Source organism: Schistocerca gregaria, chromosome X (assembly GCF_023897955.1).
Source record: "Schistocerca gregaria isolate iqSchGreg1 chromosome X, iqSchGreg1.2, whole genome shotgun sequence".
NCBI lineage: Eukaryota > Metazoa > Arthropoda > Insecta > Orthoptera > Acrididae > Schistocerca > Schistocerca gregaria.
Window position 1 is genome coordinate 325,009,709 of NC_064931.1, and position 22,371 is coordinate 325,032,079.

At 40.7% G+C, this 22,371-nt stretch overlaps 1 protein-coding gene across 3 annotated transcripts in view; it reads right to left on the reverse strand.

The window, feature by feature from the left end:
- The window catches only part of LOC126299231 (uncharacterized), a 251,445-nt gene that overhangs the window by 178,521 nt on the left and 50,553 nt on the right, over positions 1-22,371 (reverse strand). For 2 of the 3 annotated variants that reach the window (XM_049991014.1, XM_049991016.1), the window contains exon 2: positions 14,945-15,123. In XM_049991014.1, the coding sequence (XP_049846971.1) occupies positions 14,945-15,123 (179 nt within the window). Of the gene's footprint in view, positions 1-14,944; positions 15,137-22,371 lie in introns of all 3 variants that reach the window. The other variant, XM_049991015.1, reaches the window with a different exon arrangement.

Sequence of the window (22,371 nt, forward strand, 5' to 3'; positions counted from 1 at the left end):
GAATATTATTACTGTAGAGTAATGAAGTATGTAAAAAAACATTAAGTAATGTAGTTTTTAATGTTTATTATTTTGTCTTTCTGAAAAATGTTTGGTTGGAATACAATTTTGTTATGAGATGTATGATTAATGTCATCTTCATCTTAGATATGAATGTAATTTCATCTTAGTCCTTGATCTTTGAACTGTTTACTATGAGTTCTGGCCCTGTAATGCCAGTATATGTCTCATGTTGGTTCTCTTCAGTTAGTTGCTCTTCATACAAATATACTTACGAAGTTCAAAATGAACTTTTGGTTTTGATGTGTAATGTTGGCTGCGTATTAATTTTTCAATGGAAGTTATCTTTCTGTTGTCACATTTTAAATAATCTCGTGACCTTGTAAGTCATTTTCCTGTGGATTTTGAATGATTTTTTATTTTGTTTCATGCAGGATCATGAATGTAGTTCGTGGCCAAAATCAGTCAGAATAAAGTATAAAGTCAGTGTTTGTGTGTCATGCATTTTATAAAGTATTTCAACATGTTCACTGCTTTAACAAGATCTCTTAGATTTTCTGCACCACAAGTCACATGCCTCAGATCATTGCAGGCCATCACATATCGCTTGGGGAGCTGCTATTTTGGCCTTATCTTTCAGTCTGCAGCAGAACTGGCTGCCAGGAATTGTGGTGGGCCATAAATATCAGCATCTGCGTGTGATGGATGTCAGTCTGGAGCAACTAACCCATTATTCTAATCAGCTGCATCTGTGACCTGTTGGATCCACAATGCCACCATCTCTGCAGCAGTCAGGCAACAGGGGTCAGCCATGGTATTTTCTCAGTAGGAGGCTTTCAATGGCAGTAGCATGCACATCTGTTGCCACCCACACCACACCCTCTGCTGTCCTCCTTTCACCCCATAAAACTGAGTACCTGCAGTGATCTCTGCCATGATTCCTGATGCAGAGCCCATGGATTTGCAACCAGTGCTCTCTTTTCCCCACTAGCCCATGGATGAGTCCTCACACCCAGCTGATGCCAACAGGCCAGTGATTATGCCACCCTCCATAATTTACTGTCATGCTGGCAGAATCAGTCAATTGGCATTGCCTACTCTGATGGTTCCACTGCCGTGAACTCTTGCTCTTTATCCAGGTTTGCAACAGAGGTTGTGGCAGAAACTTGGCCAGTTCAAGTGGAAGGAATTTAGTATCCCTGCCAGTGGAGACAAAGATGGATGAAGGAGGAGGAGATTAGTTTTTAATGTCCTGTCAACAATTAGGTATTTAGAGATGGAGTGCAAGCTCAGATTGGGGAAGGATGGGGAAGGAAATTGACTGTGCCCTTTCACGGGAACAATCCTGGCATTGCCTGAAACAATTTAGGGAAATCATGGAAAACCTAAATCACGATGGCTGGACGCGGATTTGAACCGTCATCCTCCCGAATATGAGTCCAGTGTGCTACCCTTTGCGCTATCTCACCCAGTAAATATGGATGGAGATGAGCTGGTGAGAGTCTCCCAGAAGAATACTGTCAAGATATCATGGAGCATTGTATGTGCAGAACCACTAATCCATGTGTTTACTTGTCAGAGGTGGTAGGTTGGGCCCATCCCATCAGCAACTCAGACTTGGCCTTCACACCATGCTATGCTCTTAGTGCCATGTGATAACTGTTCAGTCATTCACACTGGTCGTGCTTCGTGCTTTCCTCCATGCCCATATCTACATAGCGGTTGAACTCTCTGCTCCTCATAGACTGACCTGCATGTTGAGTTTGTTTTCCGCTCTGGGATCCAACTCCCTGGCTTCTGTAGTCATGCCAGAGCCACTGTCAGGTGGAGTAGCTACATTTGCAATTACAGGATGATTTCACAACCTTGTTATGCCAGACGGATACAAAGACTATAAATAATATTATTTTTATATCACAATTCTATTTTATGAAATTGTTAACTCCATAAATAACTCTCCCTCCTACATCGCAGAAAAACAACTCATTAGTGACTGGAAGCATGCAGAATTTGCTAGTTTCTTCAGTTCATAAACTCCATACAGTTGGAAACATATTACACAAATTTAGGGAAACTGAGATGCTCTATTAAGTTTAGCATGTAGGTTTTACTTTCCACTTTCTTATCATTAACAGCTCCTTCAGTAAATAAATTATTACTATTACAAACCCTCATTTAGTTTCCAGCATGTTATTAAATCAAAACACTAAGAAAGGGACTGAAAAACAATTACAAAAATGATGAATAATTTTATGATGCCAGTATGTGAACTATATTCTGAGGAAGTAATTTATTTGCAGCAGGGCCAGTGTCCAACTCACATATCAGCCGTGTTGCAAACATGATTTACTGAATAAAATAAGACTGCTCTTCTCTAGCGAACTTCTCATGTTCCAGACTTCATCTCTCCTGAGAACAGATGAGCAATCCCAAAATGGACAATGCACCTAGACTAGCCTAACCTGGTGCCAACAATCTAAGATGGCCACTGGATGGCCACTCTGGCTTCATGAACAGAGGGAAATACAAAATGATCAATTTACTGTTGATCTGATAAATTTCTTTCCTTGCAGAGTCCGTATAATCATTGAAGCTGAAGTCCTTTGCAAGAGATAGTTAGTAGTGAAGAAACCATATGATGTGACCTTTTGAAGAGCCAAGGTATCCTAATAATAATGACTCTATTAATTTCATGTTTTCTACAAGTGAAATAAATTAATGCAGTACAAAAAGAAAAAAAAAGCGTAACATGGGATTCCAATGAAACACTCGTCGTCCAGTCACCTTCCAGTCTGTTGACTAACCTTCTGGCTACTCCATCATCATTCAGGTAATCCTTGCTGCTATTATGCCCTTGACTTTACCTCATCAAGTAAATGCCATTTCCAGGTCTGTCATTTGAAGAAGTAGGTATTGCAGAGTTCTTGAGGATCATTCATACTGAGTATGAAGAAAAGTGTAAACTGTTTGAATCATAAATATATTTGAAAGCATTATCTACTTTATGAGGAGTACTTCTCATTCTGTAATGTGATTTGCTCATATATACAATGACAAATAGTTCAAACTGCAACTTTGACAAATTCTTATGCTCCCAAGTTTCCATAGACAACACCATTATCTTGACAGGGTATTTTGTTTCATGGCTTTTTATTTTAAAGAGCTGTAACGGAGATAGAAATACAAGTACATCCACTTTATCTTTAGCTAAGACATTATGTACACCATCCTTTTTAATGAGATCATAGCCTTACAAAATGGAGACATTCACCATATTTTAAAACATGCACAGACATGTCCCACCTGTCTAAGAAGTTTCATTTCCTCCACATGTATTCTCAGTATGTTTTATTATGAAGTTTAGATGAGTTACATGGAAGAGGGTGATGGGGCAGGGTAGTTGCACTATGACTAGTTGGTTCATTTTCACATGCATCTACTCATACATTCATTATAGTACACCATTGCCAAGGTATCTGCAAGTCAGCTGTTTCATCTTTGATTTCTTCTTAATATTTCCTTCTTAAGATGCTCCTTCTGGGGGAAGATGGAGCAGTTACTGTCAATGATGGTTCTGTTATCACTTTTTGCTATGTGGCAGGTGAAATTTGAGAAACATTGACATATACCATTCTATGTTAATGGAGAGTGCACTCAGTTTTGACAATAGTATGCATTGGTTTCAAAGAACTGAACTTCAATATCATCAGCTCCTTTATCTCTAGGAAAGGTTGTCAGTAGAGAAGGTAATGCTTTGAACCTTGTCAGGACTCTCTTTAGATCTAATACCTAGTAGTCATACATGGTACAGTCACATTAATCTGGCCACCATCTATGTTCGATTTCAGCATGAAACAACCACTCATAGACAGCAGGTGGCAGCACTAGCAGTGGATGGTAAAGAAAACATGTCAGGAGGATGCAGAAAACAGTGCAGCCATTGTCATTATGTTAAAATGGAGTGATTTATCTGACATCCAAAAGAGCATAATCATTGACTTCCAGGCCAAGGATGGAAACATTTCTGAAATAGCTACATCTGAAAACTGCTCACATGCCAACATGGTTAAAGTATACCATGCATGGCAAAATAGCACTATGCAAAACCAACACTGAAGCAACTGTGGTGTGCCATGGGCCACATATGATGCAGGTGAATGACAGCTGTGAAGCTGTCTATGGGCGAATAGATGTGCAACTGTTGACTAAATCACACCCAGATATACCAAGGGGCTACCAACAGTGTCTCTCCAATGACTGTTCAGCAAATGTCGCTGTGTATGGACATCCACAGCAGGCACCTGGTTCATGCACCCATGCTGATTACTGTTCATTGTCAATGAAGGCTTCAAATGCCAGCATTACAGCTGGACATGCACTGAGTGACGCAGGTGGCCTTTTCACATGAGTTACATTTTATACTCCATCGGACAGACAGCTGTTTCTGTGTAGGGCTCTGTAACAATTGTCAGAATGGTCCAGGCCAGAGGAGGGAGCATTATGGTCTGAGGAATGTTTTCATGGCATTCTCTAGGCGATCTCATCATTCTGGAAGGCACACTGGATCAAAACACGTATACATCTGTCCTTGTGAACCATGTACACGCATACATGCAGTTTGCTTTTTCCTCGGGACAATGGCATCTACCAGCACAACAATGCAGCACATAACACAGCTTGCAGAGTTGATTGTCAAGCTACCCAGATTTAAACCTAATCAACAATCTGTGGGACCACCTCAATTGGGATGTGCATGCCATGGGTCAACTGAGAAACCAAGCACAGCTGACCATGGTACTGGAGTTTCCATAGCTCCACATCCCTATCAGTACCTTCCAGAACCACATTAATGCTCTTCGTGCACATCTGCTCCGCAGAAGGTGGTTTTTCAGATTTTTGATATGTGGTCACATTGTGACTGGACCATGTATAAAGTGAGTGCAAAGCAGCATAGGTAAGGGAAGTACAAGCTGGTTGAATGGTCAAGACTTTATAGCAGTACTCGTATATTTTTATTTATTTATTATTGCTTACAGTCTCAACACCCACCATCTGGAGCCCAATACAAGCTGTATTTACACATAGCTACAGAGAGTTGTATACAATTGTAATGAAACATTTGCATAAAGATTTGTAATGCTGTTTAAGAATTTTCATAATTGATGTAATTAAATTTAAAACAGGAAAAATACCCAAACTGTTGAAACTGTAGAATTAGTTTTGTTGATCATTAAACTACCATGACAGGAGATACCATACTACAGTTTCTCATCTTAACCATTGAGATGTCTCAGGATTAAGGAAGATATATTCTTCAGGAAGCCATTGTTTCAGAATTCTACAGCTATGGCTTATGCTAACATTACTTATGTGTATCTGAGTGACTCTGAAATTTTTGGAGATAATGTGCCAAATCTCTCAAACCGGGGTTCTAAGAAACCCATACCATCTGCAAACAATCCCAAACCACCTCCATCCTCCATCCTCCATCCTCCCCACCCCCATCCCCACCCCACCCCGCCCCTTTCTCTGCAGCCCGTTCTTGCTGTGGAGCCCACATAAGTCATCAACTGTACAAGTTCACAATCATTCTCTGGGTTCTGCCATAGCTGCCACATTGTTGGCCAAACTCTCAGCTGATACACATCTACAGAGCTGCAAGTTAAGTGTTTATCTCTTCCTGTGTTTTTCTCATAGCATATTTCTTAAATTTCACACACCTTTTTCTGTTTAAGAGGTTTAATCTCACATTTTTGTAAGTGTAAATTCACTCAGTCTATAGCGCTATTTTAATTGCTTCTGAACAGCAACCTACATACCTCATTATGCATCAGCATACATTCATGACACATCAGGAGTGTAGCAAGTTGTATATCTAGGATTTTGTCTGTTTTTACAGTTCACGTCTTCAATTAGACTTGCTAGGATGGGCAGGATGTGTACATGCTGTCTGCAGACGCAGGAGGAACTGGATGCACTCCATGAACAGCTGAGTGCACTTTTGGCTATGGTCAGTCACCTTCAGGCTGCTGCCTCAGGGTGTAGAGATGACAGAGAATCTGGTGTGTTGCATGGGGCACCTCAGGTGTCACTTGTTTCACCCACTGCCCTGCAGCTGAGGCACCTCCTGGCGTATCCAACGCAGTAGATCTGTCTTCACAGCAGGATGAGTGGCGGGTGGTAATGCATTCATATTGCTTAGGCAGAGGGCCATCTGGCCTTGCCCATTCATCCTGTGAGTGAACATGTAGCCACTACATCAGCAGGGGTCTAGCAGGCACATGGAGGAGGGGTTTGCTAGTTATCCAGAGCTCTAATGTTAGGCACATTACTAGACAAATATCATTCGGGGCTGGAAATAAAGTCAATGTGCAATCAGTATGTCTACTCGGGGTCCTCATCTGAGATGCGGAGGTGGCCCTGCCTGTGGCTATCAGCAATGTAGGGAGCAGTCATCTGCAAGTTGTGACCCACATCGGCACCAGCAACATCTGTTGCATGGGTTCAGAGACCATCCACAGTTCATACAGGTGGCTGGTGGAGGTGGTGAAAGGTGTTGGCCTTGTGTGTGGGGTGCCAGCAGAGCTTGCAGTTTGCAACATTGTTGCCAGAGTTGATTGGGGTCTGTTGGTTTGGAGCCAAGTGGAGAGTCTCAGCCAAAGGCTTCATTGACTCACTGATTGTCTTGGCTGCATATTTCTAGACCTGTGTTATCGGGTGGGGATTTGTAGGACACCCCTTGATAGGTCAGGGGTGCACTACACAAAGGAAGCAGCTACTGGGCTAGCAGAGTACTTGTGGAATGCACATGAGGGTTCTTTTGGCTAAGCAGTAATTTGAGATACTCTGATGAACATTTGCCAGTTGGTACATAGCAAGGAAAGTTAGACTGCATTCAGAGTAAAGACACTTTGACAGTGAAAATTTTATCAGTAAATTGTTGAAGTATTTGTAACAAAGTTCCTGAATTTACTGCCATCCAGGAAAGTTTTCATGCTAAAATTATTCTTGGGACTGAGAGCTAGCTGAAACCCAAAGTCAAAAGCTCTGACATATTTAACAAGTCATGGAACATATATCAGAAAGGTAGATTAGAGGTCATAGGATGGGGAGTGTTCATTGCAGTTGACAAAAATATTGTCTCTATTGAGGTCAAAGCTGAATGTGATAGTGAAGTTATCTTGTCACATATAACAAGTGTAGGTAAAACATAGCTAACTGTTGGACACTTTTACCAGCCACCTGATTCCACTGTGACAGTTCTAGGGTCATTCAAAGAAATTCTACTGTCAGTAGTGTGTAAATGCCCACATCATGCAATACTAATTGGAGGCTACTTCAACCTACTGACTACAGAATGGGATGTCTATGGGTTCATTGCTGGAGCTACAGACAGACCGTCATGCGAAGCACTTTTGAACATGCACTCTGAAAACTGGATTGAGCAGCTAGCTTGGCAGCCCACATGCAATGGAAATATCATATAATATGTAGCTACAAATAGGCTAGCCCTTCTCCACAATGTCAGCATATAAACTGAGATTAGTGATCATGGCATCATTATAGCAACTATGATTACAAAAGTTAATAAACCAATCAAGAAGAGTACGAGATTGTTTCTGCTAGAACAAGCTAATAAGCAGTTGTTAGCATCTCACTTAAGACAGTGAACTGACATCACTTAGTTCCAATAAGATGGACATTGAGGAATTATGGGCAAAGTTTAAGCAGATTGTAAATTGTGTCCTGGAGGGCTATGTGCCTAGTAAGTCTATTAAGGATGCAAAAGACCCACCATGGTTTAATAAAAAATTTGGAAAATGCTGAGCAAGCATGTTGTTTTTTTTTTTTATTTATTTATTTACATGTCAAGTTCTGTAGGACCAAATTGAGGAACAAATTGCCAAGGTCATGGAACATGTCAGTACATGAAATTACAGCATAAAAGTAATAACAGATAAAAATAAAATGTTTATGAACCCGAAAAAAGTCAATCCAAAAGCTTAAGTAAATGCTACCAACAATACAAGAATCAGCTTAATTTTTCATGCAACTCCTTGACACAATAGAAGGAGTGACCCATGAGGAAACTCTTCAGTTTTGATTTGAAAGCACAGGGATTACTGCTAAGATTTTTGAATTCAAGTCTTATCTTATTGAAAATGGATGTAGCAGTATACTGCACACCTTTCTTCACAAGAGTTAAGGAAGTCTTATCCAAATGCAGGTTTGATTTTTGCTGAGTATTAACTGAGTGAAAGCATTTCAAAAGAGAATGTACAAATGACAACAAGCAAAGGTTAGAAGAGATTCGTGCATCTGTGAAAAGATTTATGTGCAAAGCATACAACAACTACCACTATCATACCTCAGCAGAAGATCTGGCAGAGAACCCGAGGGTGCTATGTAAAATTGCTACATAGGTCTGAGTTTCTGTCCAGTGCCTGAAGATTTAAATTTCATGCCCAAGAAATTGTTCATGCAGGTCAATCATACAAACATACCATCATTTGACCATCGGACAAACACCCATATGAATGCATAGTAATAAGCATTCTTGGCATAGAGAAACAACTGAAAGATCTGAAAGCAAGTAAGTCACCAGGTCCAGATGGAATCCCAGTTCAACTTTACAAAGAGTATTGTACAGCATTGGCCCCTTACATGGCTTGCCAAGGTCATGGAACATGTCAGTACATGAAATTACAGCATAAAAGTAATAACAGATAAAAATAAAATGTTTATGAACCCGAAAAAAGTCAATCCAAAAGCTTAAGTAAATGCTACCAACAATACAAGAATCAGCTTAATTTTTCATGCAACTCCTTGACACAATAGAAGGAGTGACCCATGAGGAAACTCTTCAGTTTTGATTTGAAAGCACAGGGATTACTGCTAAGATTTTTGAATTCAAGTCTTATCTTATTGAAAATGGATGTAGCAGTATACTGCACACCTTTCTTCACAAGAGTTAAGGAAGTCTTATCCAAATGCAGGTTTGATTTTTGCTGAGTATTAACTGAGTGAAAGCATTTCAAAAGAGAATGTACAAATGACAACAAGCAAAGGTTAGAAGAGATTCGTGCATCTGTGAAAAGATTTATGTGCAAAGCATACAACAACTACCACTATCATACCTCAGCAGAAGATCTGGCAGAGAACCCGAGGGTGCTATGTAAAATTGCTACATGGGTCTGAGTTTCTGTCCAGTGCCTGAAGATTTAAATTTCATGCCCAAGAAATTGTTCATGCAGGTCAATCATACAAACATACCATCATTTGACCATCGGACAAACACCCATATGAATGCATAGTAATAAGCATTCTTGGCATAGAGAAACAACTGAAAGATCTGAAAGCAAGTAAGTCACCAGGTCCAGATGGAATCCCAGTTCAACTTTACAAAGAGTATTGTACAGCATTGGCCCCTTACATGGCTTGCATTTATTGCAAATCTCTTGCCCCGTGGAAAGTCCCAAGCCACTGGAAAAAAGCCCAGGTGACTACTACACTCCTGGAAATTGAAATAAGAACACCGTGAATTCATTGTCCCAGGAAGGGGAAACTTTATTGACACATTCCTGGGGTCAGATACATCACATGATCACACTGACAGAACCACAGGCACATAGACACAGGCAACAGAGCTTGCGCAATGTCGGCGCTAGTACAGTGTATATCCACCTTTCGCAGCAATGCAGGTTGTTATTCTCCCATGGAGACGATCGTAGAGATGCTGGATGTAGTCCTGTGGAACGGCTTGCCATGCCATTTCCACCTGGCGCCTCAGTTGGACCAGCGTTCGTGCTGGACGTGCAGACCGCGTGAGACGACGCTTCATCCAGTCCCAAACATGCTCAATGGGGGACAGATGCGGAGATCTTGCTGGCCAGGGTAGTTGACTTACACCTTCTAGAGCATGTTGGGTGACACGGGATACATGCGGATGTGCATTGTCCTGTTGGAACAGCAAGTTCCCTTGCCGGTCTAGGAATGGTAGAACGATGGGTTCGATGACGGTTTGGATGTACCGTGCACTATTCAGTGTCCCCTTGACGATCACCAGAGGTGTACGGCCAGTGTAGGAGATCGCTCCCCACACCATGATGCCAGGTGTTGGCCCTGTGTGCCTCGGTCGTATGCAGTCCTGATTGTGGCGCTCACCTGCATGGCGCCAAACACGCATACGACCATCATTGGCACCAAGGCAGAAGTTACTCTCATTGCTGAAGACGACACGTCTCCATTCGTCCCTCCATTCACGCCTGTCGCGACACCACTGGAGGCGGGCTGCACGATGTTGGGGGCGTGAGCGGAAGACAGCCTAACAGTGTGGGGACCGTAGCCCAGCTTCATGGAGACGGTTGCAAATGGTCCTCGCCGCTACCCCAGGAGCAACAGTGTCCCTAATTTGCTGGGAAGTGGCGGTGCGGTCCCCTACGGCACTGCGTAGGATCCTACGGTCTTGGCGTGCAACCGTGTGTCGCTGCGGTCCGGTCCCAGGTCGACGGGCACGTGCACCTTCCGCCGACCACTGGCGACAACATCGATGTACTGTGGAGACCTCACGCCCCACGTGTTGAGCAATTCGGCGGTACGTCCACCCGGCCTCCCGCATGCCCACTATACGCCCTCGCTCAAAGTCCGTCAACTGCACATACGGTTCACGTCCATGCTGTCGCGGCATGCTACCAGTATTAAAGACTGCGATGGAGCTCCGTATGCCACGGCAAACTGGCTGGCACTGACAGCGGAGGTGCACAAACGCTGCGCAGCTAGCGCCATTCGACGGCCAACACCACGGTTCCTGGTGTGTCCGCTGTGCCGTGCGTGTGATCATTGCTTGTACAGCCCTCTCGCAGTGTCCGGAGCAAGTATGTTGGGTCTGACACACCGGTGTCAATGTGTTCTTTTTTCCATTTCCAGGAGTGTATATATAAGAAGGCTAAAAGAATGGATCCACAAAATAACAGACCAATATTTCTAATTTCAGTTTGCTGCAAAATCCTTGAACACATTCTCAGTTCAAATACAATAAATTTTCTTGAGACTCAGGGGCTTATGTCCATGAATCAGCATGGTTTTAGAAAGCATAATGTGTGTGAAACTCACCTTTCCCTTTCATCATAAGATGGACTGCAAACTATGGGTGAAGGACAACAGGCAGATTCCATATTTCCAGAAAGCATTTGACACGGTGCCCCACTGCAGGCTCTTAATGAAGGTATGAGCATATGGAATAGATTCGCAGATATATGAGTGGCTTGAAGACTTCTTAAGTTATAGAACACAGTACATTGCCCTCGATGGTGAGTGTTGATCACAGACCAAGATATCATCAGGAGTGCCTGCAGGAGGAAGTGTGATAGGATTGCAGTTGTTCTCTATATACATAAATGATTTGGTAGACAGGGTGAGCAGCAATCTGCAGTTGTTTGCTGTGGTGTGTGGTAATGTGTCGAAGGAGGAAACAAACTGGCTTTGACAAACTTTCTAGTTGATGTGATGAATGGCAGCTAGCTCTAAATGCAGAAAAATGTAAGTTAATGTGAATGAGTGGCTAAAACAAATCCATAATTTTCAGATAAAGCATTAGTAGTGTCCTGCTTGAAATGGTCATGTTATTTAAATACCTGGGTGTAACATTGCAAAGCACTATGAGATGGAACAAGCATGTGAAGACTGTGGTAGGGAAGGTGAATAGTTGACTTTAGTTTAATGGAAGAATTTAGGAGGGTGTGGTCCATTTGTACAGGACCACATATAGGACACTGGTGCGACCTATTCTTGAGTACTGCTCAAGTGTTTGGGATCCATACCAGGTCAGAGTAAAAGAAGACAATGAAACAATTCAGAGGTGGGTTGCTAGATTTGTTACCACTGGGTTCAAACAACATGTAAGTGTTACAGAGATGCTTCAGGAACTTAAATGGGAATCCGTGGATGGAAGGAAATGTTCTTTTTGAGGAGCACTATTGACAAAATTTAGAGAACTGGCATCTAAAGGTGACCGCAAAATGATTCTACTCTCACCTTACATTGTGCATAAGGACCATGAAGATATAAGAAATTAGGGCTTGCACTGAGGCATATAGGCAGCCTTTTTTCATTTGCCCTATTTGGCAGTAGAACAGGAAAGGAAATCAGTAGTAGTGGTACAGGGTGTCGTGTGCTACACGTTGTATGGTTGCTTGTGGAGTACATAGACGTAGATGTTGACCTGTCTTCTCTGGTTACTTTAACCTGTGGTCAAAGTGAACTTGTTGCTATATAAGTACACATGGAACTTCTAAATTGCATATATTATTGTCAATACCTCTTTTACTATTTGTAATTACATTGTGTTTCACTGAGAATCTTTGATGTGAATGATTATGGTTGATATGCACCATCTGGATTTATGTGTGAAATACCCTTAACTGTTCAATATTGTGATTCATCTTCTGTCACAATCAAGGATGTTCCAACACGTAGTGTGCTAAACAAGGTTCTAAGCAGAATTTCCCCAAGTGTATAGGAAGCTAATAAACTGCTGCTACATGCTTTTTAAGTGATGCCACAAGTAAATGACTTCTTTTAGACGAGTTCATATTTGTTGATTGTACTTTGAGCCTGTCTGGTCTTGATATTGATGTGTTCGTATTAGTAACTGAGAATATACAATTGCCTTAAAGTTGACACAATGTCTTAAAAACTCATTGAGGTTTTTATTTGTAATTATCACCAGTACTGAGCCCAACTACTGAAAATTATTAGTTACTGGACTCTCTGTTTCATTCATTTTTCAAAATGTTAATTTCATCTTTGATGTGAACTGTAACTATCTGGCTCTATGATATTTAGATGCTTCTGTTGGTTTTAAGTTAATATGGGCTTCAAAACTATTAGCTCATCCTTGACCTGCCATAAACAGTGTGGGAAATTGAGTGTACAAGCTGTTTAAGGTTTTGAAAGGTGTATCTTGTGAAATAATATTTACTGTATCTCAAATTGTGAACCCCAAAATAGAAAAGGTGCCATCCGTAAATTTACTTATTACTACCAGTATTTCCACCATTAAGTTTGTACACAATACTTGTTTGTACATTGTTTCTATAACAAACATATGTTTGATTGGAACCTTCTGCTTGCTAAATGAAGTCATAAGTAGCTTTCTGTTACCAAAAGAAGAGAGCATAATTTCAGGATGTATTCCGGAAATACCACAGTGCAGCCAATGAAGTCTCCTGTTTAGTACCACCCATACATATTGCAATTAGTCATGGTGCTTAACTAATATATAATAAGGCATATAAATAAACAGTCAGGGCACAGGACATGCTGTAACATTATAATAAGAGTGGCTGTTTTCCTTATATGGCCCTTGCTGGCCTGAAAGCAGCAGCAAATACTGACAATTCTGATTCTGAGGAGAGTGACTCTTGGTGAGCATTCTCCTGAAATTTTAACTTTTTTTGCAACTGAGTACCTGATGCTTTTGCTAGATCATGTGCATAAATATTTTCAGCATTTCTTCCAGCGATTGGCCTGTTAACTAACACCCGTTAAAATCAAGTATGTTTTGCACTCCTACATCACATATTAATGAGTCAGCAAATGACTCTTCACAGTTCTGACATTTGAACTCATATTTAATGGTTTTGTTTGCTCATGATAAAAAGTAGTTTCAGCTGATTTGTAATTTGCACAACCACTGTACACATAAATAATTTTCATGTAGATTTTACACCTTTTTGTCTAGGGTTCTGAGTGGAGTCATGTACATAGGTATAAAAGTCTTAAAGATGTTCTCATCAAAAATAAAACAAAAAAAGTCAAATACATATCAATTTAAAAAAAAATTAATGTACCCACTCAGCAAATTGTACAAATTATATTATCATCTAGCTTCAAGGACTGAACATTTCTGTTACGTAGTGAGTAGCACTGTTCATTGCAAAGCTGCATGACAACTAGTAGTATATTGTAATGAGGCCTTTGTTGTAATAGTTGAAGATCACTTTCTCTTTGAAAAATACTAATGTAATCAAGTAAATATTAAAATAACAACAGAATATAAACAGAAGCTGTTTAACATAATGAGGGAAGTAGCAGCTTATTTCAAAGTAGTGACATTACTCCTCATTTATTAGGTTATATTTAACTGGTGAAATGCAATACAGTGATAGTTTATTGTTAATAAAGTGTACAGATTAATTTTCTAAGACTTGCTTCTCTATCTATTAATGTGTATCTGGACTCATACCACATTCCTGATTGTTATCTGTCTTCATGGAGGCTACATAATATGATGGATGGATGGATGGATGGATGGATGGATGGATGGATGGATGGATTTAATGGATGGATATAGATTTATGTATGTTTGTGGTATTTATGTACATATGGATAGATGGATAAATAAGAAGATATACTGTGAGACATTGACAGTCAGAAGATGAAAGGAGAGTATACAGGCTGTCTGAATTGTCACAGATTCACTGTAAATTGAAGCAGTGAGGAAACTGAGAGATGTCACTCTAGGACAAGTAAGATGTTACATCAGGTGAATCCAAATTTCTAGAGTTCTGGCAGAAAAGGAAAAATTGGTATTGTTATTCACTACTTGTAAGTTGCTGGCTGTCTTGAAGAATGCAAGGGAGTAAAAATGACATAGGAATGGGATCTCAGAAAACTAAGATAACTGATTTTCGGTTCCCAAGTGAATGTTAACATCATCATAACACAAAGTTACAGCAAGTATCAGATATTTTATGTTAAGGACTCTGCTTCTTATTCCTCAAAGTAAGTTATTATTAATGAATGTCACATGCTGTAATAGATGATCCTCCCCCCCCCCCCCCCCCCCCACACACACACACAGAGAGAGAGAGAGAGAGAGAGAGAGAGAGAGAGAGAGAGAGCAAATAATGATATTGTTCCCAAAGATTTCTAAGATTATTACCTTAGGTTGCAGTACATACTGGAATGTGGATCCACAGCTGGGTCATCGGTGTATCGCCAAGTGCCACCAACTGTTGTAGACTGCTCAAAAACCACTATGTTGAAGCCATGAGCGGCACTCAAAAGTCTTGCTGCACACAGACCAGCGGCCCCAGCTCCCACGATGCACACAGACTGCATCTGAATAATAAAACTAATGAACAGTTGTGTAAACATCAGTTTAACAAAATGTGCTGCCTCCTAAAAATTCTCAGTACTTCAATGATGTGCTGTGAACTATTTAAACATTGTGTTGTGTTGTGTTGTGTTGTGTTGTGTTGTGTTGTGTGTGTGTGTGTGTGTGTGTGTGTGTGTGTGTGTGTGTATTTTTAAGGGACAAAACTGCTGAGGTCATCGGTCCCTGGACTTACACACTACTTAAACTAACTCAGACTAAATTATGAAGAACAACACAAACACCCATGCCCGAGGACTAAAACCTCCAGCAGGAGGGGCCGCACACAGAACAGTGTTTTGTGTAGCTGTGATTGCATTAAGTCAGAGGTAATTCAACTCAAATGTGAGCAGACAGTTGGTGCTCATATGGTGCGCACTTCCTTAACCAAGAGAGATTAAGTGTTTGGTGTTTCAAGAGGCATTGCATTACAGATTTATGCCACACACAGGGAAAACAGAAAAGCATCATGCACTCAGTCATAGCATGGATGAAAGAGTGTGTTGAGTAATCATGACAGATGGTCATTGAAAAGGATTGTGATGAAAAATGACATGATGTCAGCTGCAGAAGTCACTGCAGAACTAAATTTTGCACTTATGAACACTGTAAGCACCAAAACAAAACAAGCTGGGAATTGCAGTGTGAGTTGGAATCCCAAAACCATTCATCAGTTATTCAAATACCTATAACAGTGAAGTTTGGTGCCATAAAACCTGGACTAAGGAGCAATGAAAGAAAGCCATTTGGTCAGATAAGTCTTGCTTCACACCATTTCCAACTTTTGGCTGAGTCTACGTCCCAGGAGTATAACCTGGCAGGGGTTTTCAACTCTGAAACAACCTAAAAGTTTCCGTTTATGCTCAATCTATCATTGGCACCTAGTATTTTCTGTCAGGACGAGTTGTTGGCCAGACTTGACAGGGACCAGAAAATTACCTACCATCACAAATTTATAACAGGTCAGACCCTTTTGGCTCATACCCTCCACAAGTTGCTCCACAATAATGGTGCTTTTCTGTGCTCACTGGCCTGCAAGCACAAATTTACACATCTGAAATCCAAATTACATTCTTCTCCTTGTTTGGCTACCTTCCATCTTGTCACCACCTGGTCTAGTCTTGGCTACAAATGCCTCTAAGTATGGGCGCAGGGTTGTTCCTACACATCACTATGGCGATAGTTCCAAATGTTTGTATCTTACGCATAAAAAATGCTAAACTCTGCTGAAGAGCACTACTGCCAAGTTAGAAAGGAAGTGTTTGCTATCGTCTATGCCCTCAAAAAGTGTCATGTGTTCTTGTATGGATCTAAGTTCCACTGCATTACTCACCACAAGCCCTTGGTTTCATTTTTTAATCCTCTCCTGCACTGTGTATTGTTTCTGTCTCACTAGAACTATGAAATAAATTTTTCCCCTACGATTTCTCCTACCGCACAGCATGCCAACACCAATGTGATGTCCCAGCTTCTGATGGGACCAGATCATACTTTTGATCAGGATGAGCTCCTTTGTTTTCACTTGAGGCACAACATACTATGAAAGGGTTTCCTGTTATGGGCTCCTGGATCACATCTGTTGATCAGGTTTTGCATCACATGGTTCATCTCGTTCAGAATGGTTGGGGAGAGAGGCATCCAGGGAGCGCTTCTGATCCTTTACATAACTATTTTGCCATCTGTCACCACTGTTCGGTATTTGATGGTGGTGGACTCTTAGCTATGGATGGGCTGTCATCCAGGATTGTGATCACAGCCACCCTACAGTGGGAGGTGCTTGGGGGTCTCTCATACCAAGTCATTGGCTCATCAACATGTGTTTTGGTGTGGCATTGACAGTGACATTGTGTGTCTTGTTGCAACCTGGTCTCTGCATGCTACACAACAGGCAGCATCATGGGTGACACACTGTCTATGGCCTGCACCACAGCGTCCATAGGAAAGCATCCATGTTGATTTCATGGTTCCCTTCCTAAATTCTTACTGGTTGTTGGTTGTTGATGCTTTCTTGCAGTTTCTGTACATTATACATTGTCCTTCAATGTCAGTTGCAGCTATGATTCAGGCCCTCTCCAAAATTATTCTATTGAAGGATTGCCTTATGATTTGTGATGGACAACAGTTCACAGTTTAAGACTCAGTTCTTCCATGATTTCTGTTATCATCAAGGCATTCATCATGTCACTGCTCCTCTGTTCCACTCCCAACCTAAAGGAGAGGCAGAATGGCTCTTATGCAAGTTCAATGTTCAAATGAAGAAGTATGACATGGACTATTCTGAGGAAGATGCCTTGAAGTGCTTTTTGAATTCCTTCAGGGATTTCAGTCTGGCCAAAATGCTCCTTGGTCACAAGCTATGTACTATCCTGCTTCTGCTCAGGCTGTCCTATTAACATCAGTTGGCTCAGCCCTCAGTGCTGATCAGTCCTGGTTATGGGGTCTAGCCTTGGGGGTTGAGTCACCAAATTTGATTCCTGCCACAATATGCAGCTGCTGAGGACACCATTTCTGTATGGTGCACACTAGTCAAGGGCTGGTGGTGCACCATAACAATCAGCAGTGATCCAGACATGGAGATACTACCAGCATGCGTGTCATTGGTCCTCCTTTATGGTACTTTGTGGGACGGAAGGGGGGGGGGGGGGCAGTGGAGGCTCGAGGGGAGGGGGGCAATTCCTGATGCACATGTCTACAACTGTGTCACATCTACATCTATATGGATACTCTGCAAATCACATTTAAGTGCCTGACAGAGGATTCATCGAACCACCTTCACAATTCTCTATTATTCCAATCTCGTACTCCTATGCACCAGTCCTACCCCCCCCCCCCCCCCCTTACTGATACTTAAGAACGAGAAATCTCACCAAGCCACATTCAAGAACAAAGGATTTATGAGCATATACTTTCACATCCGTAATTCTGGATGCAGGGCCACCCATAGGTTTTGTGGGCCCCTAGATAACGTTTTTTGAGAGCTCTCCAAGCCGCCTCAGCCCATAGGAGTTAATTATCACAAATATTGATTCTCCTTATGTTGTTTTACATTTAATCAGTAAATAAATGCTGCCTGTACAATGCATTGTCAAAAATTTATTTAGCAACTGAATGTGCCAAATCTTAACAGATACAAATATTAGTATACACAATAATAACAGCTACTAAAAGAAAAAACCTAATATTTAATGAGAAACCTCTGCAGCATACTTCATTATCTTGATTTAAAAAGCCTGGCTGAAATTCTCAGTGTCAGCTGAACAATTATAGACAACTGTAGGTGGAACACTGAATCTTCTATTCTTGTAGTTGATGAAGTTATCCACCACATCACCTAATCTCATTTTAAAAACAAGTTTATGTTCTATTGATAACAGTGCCAGATGATTTAGTTGACCTATAATGATTTTTAATCAATGCTAATTTACTTAATGCTCCCTCACATAAAGCAACAGTCACAGGTAGGGTACTGAAAATCCTGAGCGCAACACAGAGTTCAGGAAACTTCAATTTACAAATTTCATTTATAAGAAGAGATGAAAGCCCTTAGTTTTTGTTGTCTTTGTCAAATCCAGAAAGTAGCTACACTCACTCACTTAAAATTCACAATTCTTTGATAGCATTATCACTCAGACCATCAGGAAAAGTTCTAATTAATTTCTTTAACATGTCACCATCATCTAAAGTTGTACTTATTCTGAGAATGTCTTCACAGTTTGCACAAATGTATCTCATTTCCTCATATCCAGAATCCACCTGAGAACAATCATGTCTATAATTACGTCAAAAACCACTTTTTAAAATTACTGTTCTTCAGTTTCTTGCGGGAGAGTGGCAGCTCCTCCTCTACTACCCTATGAGATTCATCAAAGAAAACCTTCCTTTCTGTTCCTCTCCCTTTTTGAAAAAGAAGCCTGAATCCCAATTTCAGAATCCATTTCTTTGGCTCTGCTTAAGAACTCAGGACAGAGAGTTCTTACATCCTTACCTATGGCAATCAAAAAAGCTTTAATATTTCTCATTTCAGTATCAAGAGAAATACTTTTGACTGTAGAATCAAACTTCTTACATTTATAAGGTCTAAAATGTCCCTCTAAAATCTGTTTCAAACTTCAAAAAATAATTGATCAGCACAGAATTTGATGCACCGTTCCACAATGGTGGTTTTTAACAGACTTGCTGTCCCATACACATTTAACAATCTCCAATTAATGTCTACCAATGTTTGTCCTTTGGCAACCAAGAAAGGAATAACAGCATGTTGGTTCTGTCTGAATGCATTTGGCAATAACACCACCATAGTTCATGTTTCAACAGTTACCACATGCATGTCAGAAAGACACAAATGTCACACTAATCCCTTACCTACAAGTTGGTGCTTATATATTCACAATGGAGTCATTCTACTTTGCATACACACTGCAGCAATGGCCTCAAATGGAAACTTTTTTATTGCCCCTTATATTTTCCTCTTTATTGAAAAAACATACCAAAAAATTGAAATATACTGTTTGGTCTTAGACACATCTGGAGTAGTGTCACTGACAAATGAGGGGGGAAAAAAGATGAAAAAAATAACAGAGCTTTCTGCCTTTCTTCTACTTTTCCCCTGATATTTATCCTCACACAAAGATAAAAGTTCATTCTGTGCTCTCCAAGATAAATAATGCACTATCTTTTCATGTTTCTCAGAACACTTTTAGCATAAATTGTTTATTCTCTTAAGAATGGGTCATATTTAGCCAATAACCGAATTAACACCATGAAGGTACCACTATCTGGTTCTCATAACTGGTGGCTATTTTCCATACAAGACTAACTTCATGATGCTAAAATGATACTAATATCTAAAATTCTTTATAACAGTTTACATAAAAAGTCTTTTTCTTTCAGCAATATTTTCTGGAAAGTAGTATGCACACTGTTACCTACCAGGCTTTGCTCAAAACATCATCATGCCAAATAATTATTTTTATGCAACAGACTATTCTCCTGATAGGAAATAGTAGAGTATAGATCTTTCCAAGTTGTTTTCATGAAGTCAAATCCTTTATCTAGTTTAGCTAACCTACAAGAGGCATTCAGTAAGTAATGAAACACAGTTTTGTTTCATCCAATTTCAGTTGAAAAAATGTGGATTTTGTTGTGGGACATCATGGAATATTCCCACTTTAGCCCCTATGGTTTCATGAAGTTTTGATACGTGGCAGCGCTATACATAACCTTCAAAATAGAGTCTGTAACAGAAGTGCATTCCAAGCAGAGAGTTGTCATTGAATTTTTTTTAGCAGAAAACCAGAGCAGTCGTCCATGGAAATCTTATATCCCTGACATTTTGTCCAAAGCTACGTTGGACATCTTCGGAGGTGCTCCTGGTTGTGCTGAGTCTTGCTGACTGACGGGTCGGACATCAAAGAACGGCCTAAACACCGTAGCAAGTGGGTGTGGTCTGGATTTCATGTGATAGCAGAGATAAACTTTGTCAAGGATGAAATATAACTATTGGTCATAGTATGTCAAGGATAAAAACTTCTCATTGATTCTGTAGCACCACTGTCCATACATTGCTGAGTTTCATACCTTATTCTTTTCTGTTAAAATTATCCCCATGTTTCTAAACTTTGATGGCTTCTCTATATAGCCATGGATAATAGTTCATCATTGTACATAAAACTTCAGTTTCTGAAAATTTCACTACGTGGTCGGCCGACTGAAGAGCATGTTCCGCCCCGGCTGACTCGTCTGTTTTCCCTAGTCGGCAAAGACTTTTATGTTCCTTCAGCTATGTATTCACACTTTTCTTTGAAGTTCCAATGTCAACCCTACCACTTGCAGACAGAGGGGGACATTTATCCTTAACGGGACGATGTGCTTGGCCTATTTTCTTAGTTGGTCTGAACATAGGTCGAATGTTAGGTTTCTTTAAAATCTTGCCAATTTGATGAAGGGTAGAGAAACCATGATCTTCCATTGTTGTATCCTATCATTTTCCTTAGGCCTCCTGTTATTCAGTCGCAAAACTCTATTAATTTCCTTACTAGAGTACCCATTCTTCTCAAAAGCCTGCTTTAGATGTTTTAACTCAGCGTCCAGGTATTCCGGCGCACAAATCCTTTTAGCTCTGTCCACTAGACTTTTAATTACAGATCTTTTCTGTTGTGGACGATTCAGTGTACATGTGGTAGGGTCTACATTGGAACTACAGAGAGAAGTGTGAATACAAGATTGAAGGAACATAAATGTCTTTGCCAACTAGGGAAAACAAATAAGTCAGATGTTGCAGAACATACTCTTTAATTTGGTGGTCACATAGCGAAATTTTCGAAAACTGAAGTTTTATGTACTATGATGAACTATTATCCATGGCTATACAAAGAAGCCATCGAAATATAGAAACATGGGGATAATTTTAAAAGAAAAGAAGACGCTATGAAACTCAGCAGTGGCGCTACAGAATCGATGAGAAGTTTTTATCCTTGACATACTATTATCGATAGTTATATTTTAGCCTTTATTTATCTCTGCTATCACGCGAAATCCAGACCACGCCCACTTGCCATGGTATTTAGGCTGTTCTTCGATATCTGACTCATCCGTCAGCAAGACTCAGCATAACCAGGACCACCTCTGAAGGTGTCCAACGTACCTTTGGATGAAACATCAGGGATAGAAGAGTTCCATGGACCACAGCCATACAACCAAGAAGAATTCTTGGCAGCTGGAACATCCAGTCATGGAAGCCTTCATTGTATGAGAAAACCAGAGCATCATATATATTCATAGTCAGAGATCTGGGAGTGAACAAAAGCATGGCGAGTCATTGGATGAGGCATCTGTCAACATTGCACCAAGATCATGCAAACCTGACCAATCTCCCACATGCCAGCTCGTCGCCGACAGCTGTGACTCCTGCAGTAGTGGAATGTGCAGATACTCTCATTCAAGGTGATCAACAGATCACAGTCAAACGCCTCATTGCTCAACTGAACATCTCTGTTACTATTACTGACACACTCGTCCACCAGTTGGGGTACTCAAAAATGTGTGCCCACTGGGTTTCTCGCTGCTTAATGGAAGATCATAAAGACCAATTAAAGACCACATATGCAGAATTGCTTGCAGGTTATGAGGCTGATTGTGACAATTTCTTGCCAAACATCATCACTGGTGATGAAACGTGGGTTCATGACTTCGAACTGGAAACAAATTGGCAATAC